The 12763-nt window shown below is 43.5% G+C and overlaps 1 protein-coding gene across 7 annotated transcripts in view; it reads right to left on the bottom strand.

Moving 5' to 3' along the window:
- The window catches only part of macrod2 (mono-ADP ribosylhydrolase 2), a 407625-nt gene that overhangs the window by 107494 nt on the left and 287368 nt on the right, over positions 1-12763 (bottom strand). For all 7 annotated transcript variants that reach the window (XM_041947057.1, XM_041947058.1, XM_041947062.1 and 4 more), the window contains exon 6: positions 10571-10692. In XM_041947057.1, the coding sequence (XP_041802991.1) occupies positions 10571-10692 (122 nt within the window). The remainder of the gene's footprint in view (positions 1-10570; positions 10693-12763) is intronic.

Genomic DNA, 12763 nt, shown 5'->3' with positions numbered 1-12763 from the left:
ATCTGCTCTATGGTCCTGACAGTTGCGGCATCACTCGTAAAAGGAGAGTGTGACATTTACGATATCAAGGTCACTGGTTGACAATGAAAGAAATGTTTAATCTGCTAAATTACCCCATGAAATGATTACTTCAATAGGCCTACTTCATAATGATTTAATGCTAACATGTCGTATAATTTTTAATTAACTCGGAACAGGAGAGAATGTGGAAGGTGGGGGTGTAACACAAGGACTAGCTGCACATTCACAATCAGGTGTCTGATATTCAGCTGCTATGTGCTTTCTCTATCGCAGATTAAATCACGGAAATAATAATAACACACATGCCCAGAGACAAATGGCCTGTTCTAGCGCACTGCAGATCATTCAGCTTAAAGTTAAGTGCAGGGTCAACAAGAAATTTTCATATATTATTAACCAGTAAAATAATCTTGGTAAGTAAATTTGAGTTCTCAGTGAGAACACAAATGTCAGGGCCAGTAGATGGGACAAAACGCGGCGGAAATGCGTATCTCCAACCTCTGTGGCAATCTCCAACATCAAAGCAAGACAATCCAGCAGTGTTAGAGCTAATCTATTTCTCTCATAAACCTGTGCAAGGTGCCGCATTGCCTCCTGAATTGCTGAGTAGGCCTAGATTGAGCCAGTTTAAAATTGCGAGTCAATCAGCTCAGGCCAGGCACAGTGCGTCAGCCCTCGTTAGCTGTGACCTTGGGAGATAATAATGGCACTAAACTGGGTGTATGTGTGGGGTAATAGCACCGTGATTAAAGAATTATGTAGGAGAGCATAAACATTGGCGTGCCTGCCAATGCACACAATCACTCACCTGAGCCTGCGGGAAGACTGCTGTGCTTTTGATAACAGAATGATGAGGGGGCAACACTTGCGACTAGGGCACATCTGTGGATATAACTTAAGTCTTAACTTTGCATTGAGTCTGTCATGATGTTCTCATAAATACACAGAAATATGGGCTGGCCAGTTGGTCAACACAACATGCACCGCTCCCTGTTTGCTGCCATCAAACCAAACAGCGCTGATCATAAATATGTTCCAAGCAGACGGGGACTATTTTAAATATTCATTTTCGACTTTATGCCTATCCTGGATGTAGACGTGCAGTTGTGCACTTCTGAACCACAAAAAGAACGAACATTCCCAAGGCTCCCAATAGCTGTCAGCTCTCCGCCTTACGCATTCTGTTTGATAAAACACACGGGAACCAATGCATTAACAAAACACAGGAAAGAGTTGGGCACAGTATGTTTTAAGGTTCAGAGAAGGCTTGCTATGAAAAATCTGAAGACAACCTGCAGTGAAAAACTGTAAATAATCTCAGAGCAGGGACAACTAGCTGCGTGGCATTAGGATTCAAGTCCCAGTTTGTGCTCGACAAGAAACAACTTGAGAAATAAAATAAAAAAAAAAAAAAGGTTAGAAAGAGCAAAATGTCAACTACAAGATTAAGTTTAGGAAGATTCAAATTTATTTACCTTCTCATTTTCAGCAATTAATTAAATCACTCTCTCATGACTCATTTCACAGTCTGTATTTACTCACCAGTTCTGTCTTTGGCAGTTTTTTTTAAAGCAACAACTACCCTGCATTAATTACAAGGTAGCATCTAATATCAGTGCATATAATTAAGAGCTGATCTCACAGTTATTCCCTCGCATGTGTACTGCATAAACAAAACATTGGGAGAGAAAGCAACTTAAGAAAGAGCGGATCAGTTAGCACCCACTTTAGCAGCCTGACACACCGCTGATTTGTACGTCTAAAGGTGTTAATGTAATATACTATGTGTAATCTTTGTGCTTGGTGCCTTGATCATAATTGCGATTTATTCAGTGTGAAAGCTACAAATAACTAAATAAATAACATGTAGGTGACCTTCATCTTTATCTGAGATGCCATGTGATTTTCTTCCCCCCCCTTTAAACGTTTCACGTGTTACAGCCAGAGCGAGAGAGAGTCCCCTGTGTGTCAAACCACGATAGAGAGACCTTGTACTTCGACCAAACACATCTGTAAGACTGGGGACTATGATTGAAGGATAATTGGGTGCGAGCTTGTTGAAATATAACCCTGCGATAGACCAGGAAATTCCAGTTTCATGGACACGGCCCTGGCAAGGTCGACACTCGGTTCAACACCTGGCTTCATAAAAGCCACAAAAGGCTGCCAGAAAGATGCTTTAAGGCCAAAGAACTAGATCCAACGCTGTGTAAAACTAAGACTCACATCGGTGGTGGAGCTACTAACCCGGTAAGCGCTAATACATCACATGCTCGCGACTGCTTGCTTCATCGTGTTGTGTCTTTCTTGATACATAACCGTCCAAGAAGCTTATTTTCTGATGCGGAGTCATGTTAAACGTCTCGCCTTGTAACTTTAATTAAGTGCATTAAGAGGAACGCATGGATTCGGCGGCCTCATTACTATTCACTCAATAATAATTAAAATATTCATCTGCGAGTGTTAAATTGAAAATGTTGCCATGCGTATCACAATTGCAGCATAACGTGTCACCAAGATTTGTGGACCAGTTGGAAGTGGAGGCTGACTGGATGATTTGTCTGGAGTAGATATAAAGGGTTTCCCTGGTTATTCGTTTATACACGCTGTTTGGACAGTCCCATCCACTGGCACAGACTCAAAGGATTATGAGCAAACACAGCAGAGCAGCAAGAGGCGTCACCTTAGGATGGTGCTGCATTAATAATGAGACGACTGGGAGTGTGACAGTGCTGTCCGGCTTAACTGCCACACACACACACACACACACACACACACACGCAGTACAGGCACTGTTGGCTGCACTGATTCCGCATGGTAATTAACCATAATGATGTAAACAAGAACTCATCCCACCAAGGTCCGCTGCCGATGAACAGCAATCTGTTACAGTATCGGCGAGATTGCTGAGATTTTCTCGGTTGAGGAGCAACTGTCGGGCTTCGAGAGGGGCCTGCTTTGCATGTAATGTATTTCACATCCTTCTTTCCCGCTCGGCTCCTCTGATCAAAGGAGAAGCATTTATCAAGTGGCGGAGGAACTGTTTGATGACACTAGTGTTTCAGACTCGAGCACAACTCTAAACAGATGGGAGCCTGCGCTTGAAAAAAAACAAAAAAACAACACTCTTTCAGGTGTACAGCGAGGAGTCGGCTGTTTTTGTGTCGAGATTTTGTGCGTATTGGTTTAGCTGAGGAAGCTTCAAAGCAAACGAGACGCCGCTGTCCACGCGCTGTAGCCGCTTGAGTTTTCCTCTTGTCGGAAACAATGCGAGTCAAAAGTAGTCTTCCTTGGGCAAAAGAGGCCCGCTTTGAAAATCAGCATTGTTGCAAATGACAGCGCTGCAGTTTATCTGAGTGAGATGTTGCTAATCAGAATTAACTACAGCATTGTTTCCGCGGGTGCATCCCTGAGCTTTTCTCCTGTTTGTATCCTCTATACGTCAAACCGGAGCTAAGGAAGGAGTCGCCTTCTCGTTCCTGTTGTGCAGCAACACACAAAGACAGACAGAAATTCCTTTTTCTTCTCCGGCATTCTTCAAGTGTGTTTCATTAATGTTAGCTTATTGTGGTGTTCTTGTATCATGGCGAAATGGCATCTGTTTAATCAACAACTTCCTCCGACAGTCCCTCGCTTGGGTACGAGCTGTCGCTTCTATTCTCAGATGGTACCGCAGAGGGATATGAGCCTCATAGAAATTCAAGAGATCGTCTCCAGGAGCTCCTCACAGCCAGGTACGGCAGCAGAGGAAAACATGAAGTGAACCCAGCCTGAGTGCTGAGTCTGAGCCTTATACTGCTTGACTGTGCTTTAGTACTTAAATTATTTGAAGAGCCTTTATTATTGTCAGAGCACATTAATCTAGAACAGTGCCGCTGCCGTTCCCCTCACCGAACGTCTAGGTGGAGCAGCCTTTGTAGGAGACGGGGTTTTGTCTTTCCGATGATTGCTATGGGCTTCCTGTGCTTGTAATCAAGACACTACCGTGCTCACATCAGCTCGCGCCACATAGACACTCTGTAGATTACCTCTTCAATCCCCATCAACTGTGATTACCCCTCTCGAGATGTGTGGAAATGTCACATTTTACATATCCTAATATTCCACCTCCCATAAAGTTGCAGTCTTCCCTGGAGTGAAGGGAATGTCAAGGGAAGATGATGAAACAGGACTGTTCCCTTTACCCACACCTGAAGCTCCTCCTGCTGTCACTGCCTCCTTCTGAATCAGGGTGTTGGGGTAATTGGGGCCCCAATTGCTATTAACTTAGACTAGGTAGCAGATCACCACAACCACTATCAGTGTAATTGGATCTAATTGGCCCATTGTTGCCAATGATTCGGATCAGACAAATAGCAACGGCTAATTTAAATGGCATGACCTTTTAAACGCTTCAGTCTAATTAACCTTTGGAGACGTATGCTGGTACTGTATGGAGAGATGAGCAATGACTGGCTGACTGGCCGCAGAGAGGGCTGGGATATAATCTCATATTGTAGCTAACTGCAGATGAGGGGACACTCTCTGAAATCTTCTGTGGCACATGCAGTGCTGGATTTTTGTTTCAGTGTCTGTTTCTACTCTAGATCTTGAACCAGATTAACATGATGAACAATGCAAGAATTTTGACAAAAGGAACCAAAACAAACAAAAGGAGTAAAGCACGACATCCATCTCCCAAATCTCAACTGCTAAAGCTAAATTCAAAAAACAAGTACGATACGACAAGTATCTTCTTGTTTAGAGAAAGGTTCACAAAATGTTCTGCTAATATGCTGGTTTTTACATGTAAATGTTGAAGAAAAACATATTCACCTGACGTTAGAGGCAGTTTTAGCATTGCTTCATTCTTTTGCAGCATTTAGCCTTCATACTCTTCTGTGACATACTGGGTTTTCACTTCATAAAGCTTAGGTGCAGCAGACAAAGGTACGTGACAGAAGTGCACAGACGGCTAAAAACAGACATTTGAGAGTTCAGTTCATTTGCAAATTAAATTCCCCAAATATTATCAGAAAGAAAATGAGCTTGCACTCTATTGTGGAGGAATTCAAAGTGTGAACTAAATGGAAAACTGGCTGATATAGACACAAAGACCAACTGCGTTGCGTAAGCAGATCAGCAGTAAAACTCTCATTCTTCTATCTCAATTAATGACACAGTTTACTTTGCAATGGTCAGAAGCCAAGTATGTGCACAGTCAAGCCTCCACACTTCTATCAGCCATTATATGATTAAATCTAGAGTCGCTTGCACGCGTGGACGATAATTTACGAGAAAGGGTAGAGAAGCGGATAGAGGAAAAGTTTGTGCGCGATCTGTTCGGTGCATAAATGAAAATTAATTAATCGCTTGGGGAGTCGGCACACCAAAATGGAATGGGGTGGAGTACAGAGTCGTTAAGTTTGATATGGTAGTATTTGGAAACATAAATAATGACAAAGACCCTCCAGTGCACTTAAATACAGCAGTAAAAAACACATTTTCAAATATCACCAGTGACCTACATTAATAAAGGTGGAACAGTAAAAGTTATTTACAGCATATTTCACATCATTCCTGAGAACAGAGGAGATGCTTTTAAAACTGGTCGGCAAAAACAGAATCCCCAATGAGGTTAAAGTCAATTTGCCCTCCAAACCCTCGTGTGTTGTCTATCTCAAAGACACCTTGGGGGCATGGTCACTTATCCCATTGATGCAGTGTTTGTTTGTTCTTCCTTCGCCACCCCTGTCATGTGAAACAGATTATCTAGTAGGGGCTATCAGCTGTCATCTTCAAGCAGGCCGTGCACGCTAATGTGTCACTTAAAGATATCGTTTGCAGGAATGCATTTTGGTTGAAATGAATGGAAGCTAATGTTGCCTTGGAATGGGTCCACAGAGAAGGGTGGCTAATCCTATCATTCTACACGATTCATCTCCAATCCACTTGGCTTTCAGCATTTTTCTCAACGGGCAATTTGTGGCTTCCCTGCTGGATCTCCTCGAAGCCAGTGTGTTATGACTACAAAACACTTCCAGGGCCGCATGGGAGTCAGAGAGGAGGCCACTAAATGCAGTCTGCGACCCTGTCAATGTCCACAGTGACAGCTGCCAGCCCACTGCACGCAGCCAGAAATAGCTTAATGACAGATACTTTCGGAAAACATCAAATTGTGGCCTGTCAGCGTCAAATTAGGAACAAAAAGGAGACTCGGCTCCCCACGAGATCATTAGTCAACAACAAAAATGCTCGCTGTATCTTTATGCCACATACCCTCGAGACTAAAACCATATTTATTGTGTCTCAACAGAACACTCCCCAAAGACTCAAAAGCAAAGCTAAATTAAATGAAAAAATAATGATGTTTTGGGTAAACATGGCTATTCTTTTATTCTAAAGGTCACAGTCTAAAGGGTGTTTAATATGTCTCTAAAACGAAACAGAGTCTAAGGCTGAATGGCTTCCAGATGGTGGCGTCCCCCTCCACGCAGTCTGTCTGTTTCTGCCTGACAGATGCTACGCTCGCTTCCAGGGAAGAATCTGAGCAGCCTTCCATGACTAACCAAGACAGGGGACCTGCATTAACCGTCTCCTCGGTTGCATGTACTGTATGGCTTTCCAGCTCTTTGGAGAGGAGGTCCCCCAGGGTCTGACTGTACACAGACACAGCGCACACACACACACAACCACAAGTGCGTCGTTAAAATGCGCATACACACAGGTGAATAATTTCACTGCCGGGTATAAAAAACCTAATCTTGATTGCAGGGAATTTTTTTTCCAGTTAGAAGATAAAGTGATTGGCAGGTCTCAGTCAGTGGTTAGAAATCTGCATGTCTTGCGCACTGCGTGGCATCTTAACACACAAACAAATTATTATCATTATCTTCTTTCAGGCTGTTGTCTTCTGAAAATTATGTTGAATGCAATAATGTAGCACTGCTGAGTAGCGAGTTTCCCAAACAATTTCAGCTGTTTCCAAATAGACCATAACAACAAGGCATGCTCCGTATATCAGAGCAACCACGATGAGTCCTATTTAAAATGTTCTGGCTCAAGCAAATATTGATAGCCTGCTACAGCATCTCAACACCTATCGACCAGCGGGGCGGTGTTATTATCACAATTCATGTCTACAATCAATCCACCAAAAATCCATATTTCTGGCTATATTTCCTCTTTGGCTCCTCACCTGAGTCTCCAACACAATGTAGTGTAACAGGCACTGAGCAGAGGAGGGGGCTGTTTCACAATGTGCTGCTCACAGGCCCTGAGCTGCAGCTCTGCTCACAGGCTGCACAGCTCCCACGACTCCCCTGTGTGATGTTGCAGAGCCCGGCCGGGAACGCTCGCATCCTGACTGTGGGCCGCGGTCAGTCGGAGCCCAGGGAGCTGTGACAGCCTGCTGCTCTTTCAGCCGCAGCAAAAGACGGAGAAAAGAAAAAAAAGCACTGAGGCATAAGAGTCTTTGAGGCAAAAAAAAAAGGAATGAGTGAAGAACACTGTAACAACACATGCCCAGGAACATGCACGTGACAGACATGGTGTACGTACTGTATGCACATGGGCACAAATACACGCTATCAATACCCAGCATGGGCTGCAGCCAAATGCTTTGACAAACACAACTCAATAGGTCACCCAGCCGTCAGATATTTATCCAGAGACTAAGACAGAGTGAGGTTGTGAAAACCTGCACCGTTCCAGATAGCTTTCAACTCCAGTGCGGGGGTTAAACGGCAGATTTCTTGGCTCCGGCTCGTTTTTCATCTGAAGGCCATCAGTAAAGCTTAGAACTGCATCCTTTATTTACAGTTTGTCCTTTGGTCAGGGTTAGTCATTGAAATAAAATGTGCACACCTGCCGTTACATTTCATCCAAAATGGGCTTGGCAAAGCATGCAGCATGAGTGCAGCCTTTAGATAAAAAGACACTGCAGCTCAGTGCTCACTCAGCTCGAGGTGATTATCTCATCTTATGCAACACTTAATGCACAACACCTTCAATGTTATCAAAAGAATAAAATTTAAAATGTGCTTCTCTGGCCTGGGACCTTTTACGTAACTCACCAACTGCCTCTCAAAACTAACACAAAGAAACAAGGATCTAATTTTAATGCATGAGCCACTGTCTAAGATGCCCCACAAGGAAGACTTCATGAATTCATGGACTATATTCAATCGACTGGTACCTCCACATGAGTTTTATTTTAAAGCAATGGCAAGATACAACCCAGAAACTCAGAAGCCTCCAAACTCAGTCAGGAATTGCCTTAGGTTGCCTAACAGTCACATTTTCCATCTTTCCCAGTTCTGTCCCAGTAGAACTGGAAATCAGGGACGTCAGGGACATTAAAAGCTCTTCTATCTAGTTTCTGACGTCTGTCTGGGGATACTACTGTAATAAATGTTCAGTCATACACACTGAGCACTGAGCTGCCCTAAGGTAAAGGAAATGCATTTTCAGCCCTGAAAGTCAGTGAATTTCCCTGTAAACTCCCTGTCTTGACATGCTACAGTCACAAAATGATTTTGACATGAGACAACTGTGGTAGCTGTACTGTTTTGCAGCCTAAGGGGTGGCTTTGAGCTCTAAGAAACAGGGATTAACTACCAAGCTCTGCTTCTTTTTAATCTTTCATGCTCAAGTTTATTTTGTGTTAGGCTTTGTTTTGACTCCTATTCCTTTGTAATGCCCTGGAATCCCCATTAGGGAGCCAGCCGTCTAGGATTCCCAAACGTAGCCCCCCTCTTTTGCCCACTTTGTAGACCCACTTGGCGGGGTGCCCGTCTTCGGTGGGATCCCTTGTTTCTCTCACACAGCAAAGCTCATAGTGAGACCCTTCCAGATGAGTCAAAATGAGCTTAGTGCTGATCAGCTAACCAAAAACTTGGGACTCCTTGTGCTCGGCACCAGGCAAGACTGTCTGTTAACAAAGAATTAGGAACAGAGAACCCTTGGAGCCTCTCTTCAAGTAAGTCTTGCATATCAAGCGGGCTGGAGTAAAACTAAATCAAGGCCGCATCCTTGCTTGAAGAAACAGCTATTTCCCTTTTGCGTTTGGTGAAAAGGCTTTCTGTTGTCCTTGCAGCAAGGAGAGACGAAATGGACTGTGGCTAAGATAATGTAATGACTAGGCTCATCCTACAAGGCCAGTCAATCACAGAACACCACTGTTTCCACTGAAGGCCTGTTCAACACGGAGCAGCTGTGTAAATACATTAGCCAGGACCCAGAAAAAACAGAAACTCTGTTTCTTATAAATAGATGGACTATTTGATAAATAAATCAAGAGATGGGACCAAACTAAATAAATCTTCGGAATGTGCCGGAAACAAAGCGAGGGCCGGAACATTTGTGGATGAAAATAGAAAGCTGGCTGGAGTGCGCGATGCTCTGAGGCCTCGAGCCCACCACGGTAACGTCTGCTATTGTGTAAATGACTTTCTAATGTCATGCTTGTGGCTCATCATATCTTTGCGGATGCAAGTCTTATTAGAGAAGTTTACAGATAATCAGGCATGATGCTGATTTTGATAGAACTTCAAAACACTTACCACAACAACTTCAGTAATTTGGCTGCACAATCCATTTAATTGCTACCAAGAGGTGTCGGTCGCACTCACAATAAGTCATCAACAGAGCAGGAATTTGTCACAATCATCTTAATGAAACTGGTACTCATCTATGTCTCCTCTCTCCGCTGGTAAGCACTTCCATTGATTGGCCTCTGATGAGGCTGCAGGGCAGTAGGTTGGTGCAGAAAATGTGATTTGTGGCTATTTGGTGTGATACTGATTTGTTTACCCTCTGTGGGCAGGGCAAATCCATATATCACGTGGACCAGACTGAAACATACGGTCCAGAACAGGCTAGAAGCTGTGTGAATGATCGGCTGCTGCCAGCTGTGGATTGTGTGGGCACCGTCTCGTCTAAAGCCCCTATGATTAAGCCACGTTCAGCACACTAAACCTTGTGTTTTTCCGGTGTTTTGAAGAAGACAATGCTTCTTGGGGCGGTGGCGCAGACATCTGAAATTACTCCTCAGGCCTCTGGACATTCAATTGGTTGGAAACAAAAAAATATAAATCACATATCTATGTCAAAATCTTTAGAAGAATTTAAGAAAGGTCACAGGTTTCTAGCCTAAAAGTGGCTTCCAGAACAGTGACTAAGGAGAAACTGCCGTTATTGGCAGTGGCAATGGAGAGGTGGACACAAAGGCCTGCTTTTCATTTAATCACAAGCCAAAGTAGTCTACATGAAAAGCCTTCATTTTACAAACATGAAACATTACCATTTTGTTGTGTTCTCTGTTGCTTTTGTTTATATAAAGAAGATTAAGGCTTTTCAGAACTGTATCAAAAATGAAAGATGCTAAATCCTTTTGTTCTTGTACCTTTTCCAAATTTCCTAAAATTTTCAAACACAGCTGTTCTCACTGAAGGCTTACCCACTGTCAAACAAAAACACAGAAGCATATAATTCATTTATTTCAGGCTGCTCAGGACGGAGACAAATTTCTCCTCGGATGAGTGTGAGCGTGGTAGCGTGCTGTACTCACCACAGTGCTCAAGCCATGCTCCTTCATCAGCCTGAGGGAGTTCTGGTAGCAGGAGGTGAGGTCATTGGTCTCGGTAGGTCCCACATGACCTCTGGCCACCGGGCCCACGGTGTGGATCACATCTGTCGGACGGGGACAACACACAGAGCTCATTTCAGCACAGCCTACTTCCAGCAAGGTTACGTGGTTGGCAGCGTTTCTTGTCGTGCCATGTAGTGCAAGGGAAAGTACAATGCTGTAAAACCTTTTAGCTGCCTGCCATGCAGCGGAGCGGTCGGGCAAAAGGTTTTAGAATCTGCAAAATCACCATCAAGTACAAAATACGATAACGTTTGTCTTCACAATGAGACAATGGGGACGGCGTGAAAAACCCGCTGCCTGAAGTGAATGCATTTATTCAGTAAATGAAACGGCAGCTTAGATAGAAAATCAATTACAAGATTCTTTTATGCCATCTACTCAAATATTCATATCTCTCCCTGCACTCTCTTTCCCTTCGCATAGTAATGTCTTTACCTGTCAATCACTGGTCTCCTAGTCTGGCCTGGCCAGACTACGGAATGCAGGTTCTTAATTGAATCATAGGAGCGATGACAGGAAAATAAGAGACTCTAAGCAGTGACTCGACAGAAACACATTCTCCTGCATTCAGCCTGGCTACCCTTGGCCTTCTCGATGCTGGACAGGACAGGTCAACATCAATATACAAGAAGTAACTGTGCATCAGCCACAGAGCATTCCTGAGAGGTGAACCACAGGTGTCGCATTTACGCAGACTAACTGAGAGGTTGGCAACGGCACAGTAAAGAGGAAGTAATTATAAAAAACACAAAATGCTATATATCTGATCATTCCTCAAAAAGGTCATCAAGGCTTTCATTCACAAAACCGTGACTGATGAGTGTTGTTCTGTTTATTCAAAGGCAGACTGTTGCGGCATGCCGAAGAGCAGCCTTCCACTCCATTCAGCAGTATTGGCTGGTAAATCTCAATTCATGGCCCATTAAATATGGATCAGCTGTGACTCATACATTTGCAATTTAACGCATCAAGTCCCCATTTCTGTGCACTAAAATATTAAACCCTGCTTAAGTATGAATACTGAGAATCCAGACCTGGTTCAGGTGAGGGCGTACGAGGAAACCACTGCAGCAGCAGCAGCAGCAGCAGCAGCCGGCGCTCTTTTTAAAGTGCAGTCACCTCATGTGTTTTCTTTACCTAACCTCACCGTTTACTTTTAATATTAAACATTTAGCCTCACTTTCTCACCGAATAAATGCAAGCTTTATGACTACTCTCCTTGACCATAAATCATTCATAGATTAAATTTAGTTCTCAGTTGCATGTCTGGTTGTTTAATAGGTCAGGGTGATAAAATGCGAGGGGAACCAGTATCATCAAGTGGCTTTCGCTGGTGTTGCATAAGAGGTGAGATTTTGTGTTGGCGAGAGGTAAGAAACAAGGGCTTTGGTTGATCCCCAGCTAAGCTGAGGTTGGGCTGTAATGTGAATGGAGCTGTCTCAAGTATTGCCTTTTCTCCAGAATAGCGGGCCCAAAATTGCATAGCACAATGTGGTTATAATGGGACACGTGGCGAGTTGTTTTTCGTGCATAATTCATGGAGTTCTTCACTACAAGAACAGGAACATGCCAATTAGAGTGTGGGTAAGCGCCAAAAACCAGACTAGTGGTGAATTCATGAAAATTTAAACAGTTCTTATCTCACCAGTGCCGCTGTCTCAACACTTCCACATCAGACCAATATTTATACAGCTGTGTTTCTGTGAGGTGAAAGACATATTTCACTTTGCAGCTAATGAGGGATATTACAGGAAGGACAGTGAGTTACTGTCGAGCTCTAAAACACTCGGCAGCTGCTTCGGTTTCTCTGTAAACACAGATGACCTCTCTACCCTTGGTCCTGGAGGAACTGGGGTTATTTGTTTTGTTGAAAGGAAAAAAGGCACCGTCATCCTCTAAATCCAACAAAATCCGGTGATTTTGACTCCAATGAGGTGTTACAGACCATTAAGTCGCTGTAAAATCACAGCGACTTTATTGAATCATAATTTTCTACAGACTTGTGAGCATGGACTGGGAAAAAAAGCCCAGTCTTCTGCATGCACACTGAAAGACAAATAATAATTAGATTTAGCTGAGTAATATTAATAAATAGAGGCATGTCAGTGTAGT

The sequence above is a fragment of the Chelmon rostratus genome, chromosome 11 (genome assembly GCF_017976325.1).
Source record: "Chelmon rostratus isolate fCheRos1 chromosome 11, fCheRos1.pri, whole genome shotgun sequence".
Classification (NCBI taxonomy): domain Eukaryota; kingdom Metazoa; phylum Chordata; class Actinopteri; order Chaetodontiformes; family Chaetodontidae; genus Chelmon; species Chelmon rostratus.
The sequence above is the reverse complement of the archived record's forward strand: the minus strand, read 5'-3'. Positions and strand labels throughout refer to the sequence as shown.